Raw genomic sequence first — 2,199 nt, 5'->3', positions numbered from 1 at the left:
GGTGAGTGAAGGTGCTAATGATGCCGTCTGGATCAGACTGAGAGGGCGAAGAGTGAAGTGAGGAGACATGATGATGGGGAGTGTTGACTAGCCGTCTCTGTCCACCTGCAGGCACACTGGGCTACAATCAGAGCTCGTTCCACACGGAGATGTCTCAGATTGGCTTCTCCACACACACACTGGATGTAAGTCCAAAGTCTACAGTCTTTCACTTGTGTGTGAAGTTTTATTTGCGCATCTCATGAAACTCTTTCCTTCAGGATGGCATTTTGTTTGGGACGGTTGGTGCCTATGACTGGGATGGTGGAGTGCTGAAGGAAGGGACCAATGGCCACATCATGCCACCCAGAGAAGCTTTTGAGCGCGAGTTTCCACTGGAGCTCAAAAATCATGCAGCTTATTTAGGTACTGACATATCACACCACTGAGCATAGATCTCAAAGGATCATACTGGTGTACGTTTTGTGTGTGAGCCCATGACTCTCGCAGATGATTGTGCTATTGTTATTGTACTGTGCGAAGTGAAGAGTCCATTCTTTTGGGTGATGCATTAATGTGTTGGTGTGAAGCTACAACGTGAGAAATTGGTTGCAGTGCTGCGTTAACATCAAACTAGTCTGAAGAACAGACTGAATTGTCATTTTGTTTCACGTTAACCTTTCTTTTGTATTTTAATATTATATTGTTTCTATATTATTCTTTTTCTAGTCATTCTATGTGCTTCACTGAACAAAACAAATATGTAGGTGGTGATTCAGAGGTCTGGAACCAGGGAGTGCAGTTCAGACACACTACCACCCACAACTTATTTTGGTTTTAATTTGAGTGACTGACAATATATGTAAGAATATGTACTATATGTGCATATTATCAGCTGAAATATTACAAACTGAGAAACAAAATGTTGGTCCAGACCACAGTTTTGCAGGTATTCAAACTGCCACATAATAATTACCAGACAACGAAGCAACAAGGAACTTGAAACTGAAACTATCTTCTTTGCAGTAGCACCAAGATTTATGGAATTCTTTTTAAAATACCCTTGTTGTTTTTGTTTGTCTTTCAGTTTACTTTCATAAAAAACTAACTTGTGATCACACCTCCTGTTCTTTCCACACTCCAAACTGAATGAACATGTAACATGATGCAAACACTGATAAAAATAAAAATAACATAAAGTGACACATTACGTATCTGAAGTGAAACTTCATTTTTAATGTTATATTAGAGACAACTGGAAATAGAAGTGCAGTGGAAAGAACATTTGATTTTTTTTATAGTAGATTAAAACATAACTCCGGTATGAGGTTAGATGTCTTTTTTTAAACCAAAGGCCTTAGATTGTATGTATGCATGTTTTCAGGTTACACAGTGTCATCTGTGATAGTTGGTGACTGGAAGAGGCTGTATGTAGCCGGGGCTCCTCGCTTCAAGCACAAAGGCAAAGTCATCCTGTTTGAGCTCAGTAATGAAGGAGATGTCAACATTGTGCAGGCCCTTAATGGAGAACAGGTAAAGCTCTCTTCTTTACTCTCTCTTCACTCCTTTCAGTCATTTGTTACTTATTTCTTTCCGTCACTTTTACCTATTTTTTAGAAGAAAACAAATGAATTGCACTAGTCAGAGATTAGCGCAAGTGCTCCACCTAGTGGCAGTAAATTGGAAATACCTGTTTCTGTCCATAGATTGGATCGTACTATGGCAGTGAGGTGTGTGGGCTGGACATCGACAAGGATGGCATCACCGATGTCCTCCTGGTTGCTGCTCCAATGTACCTCAGCTCAGGAAACAAGGAGGCGGGTAGGGTCTACATCTACACTCTCAGTGGGGTAAGACAGCAGTGGCAGTGATCACTCTTTTCTGTAAGGATAATTATGCAATCATCATGAGAATACATAACATTTCATGCTTATGAAGACTTCTATTAGAATTTTCTCAAGAGACAGACAGTAATGTCTCTGCTTCTCCTTGTCTCTCAGGAGGAGGTGTTTGTTTCTAATGGTACTCTGAAGTCAGAGGAAAAGTCACAGGATGCCAGGTTTGGTTATGCACTGGCAGCTGCTCCAGACCTCAACCATGATGGCTTCACTGACCTGCTGGTGGGAGCCCCGTTGGAGGATGAACACAGAGGGGCCATCTATGTCTACCATGGTGACAGTATTTACATCATCCACAATTATAAACAGGTACTTGTCATTT

General features: G+C 41.1%; 1 protein-coding gene across 2 annotated transcripts in view; it reads left to right on the top strand.

The window, feature by feature from the left end:
- The window catches only part of itga10 (integrin, alpha 10), a 24,654-nt gene that overhangs the window by 18,387 nt on the left and 4,068 nt on the right, over window positions 1-2,199 (top strand). For both annotated transcript variants that reach the window (XM_020607181.1, XM_020607180.1), the window contains exons 10-14: window positions 112-185; window positions 261-405; window positions 1,364-1,512; window positions 1,686-1,829; window positions 1,980-2,186. In XM_020607181.1, the coding sequence (XP_020462837.1) occupies window positions 112-185; window positions 261-405; window positions 1,364-1,512; window positions 1,686-1,829; window positions 1,980-2,186 (719 nt within the window). The remainder of the gene's footprint in view (window positions 1-111; window positions 186-260; window positions 406-1,363; window positions 1,513-1,685; window positions 1,830-1,979; window positions 2,187-2,199) is intronic.

Source organism: Monopterus albus, unplaced genomic scaffold (assembly GCF_001952655.1).
Source record: "Monopterus albus unplaced genomic scaffold, M_albus_1.0 scaffold84.1, whole genome shotgun sequence".
Taxonomy (NCBI): domain Eukaryota; kingdom Metazoa; phylum Chordata; class Actinopteri; order Synbranchiformes; family Synbranchidae; genus Monopterus; species Monopterus albus.
This window is presented reverse-complemented; position numbering and strand designations above follow the sequence as displayed.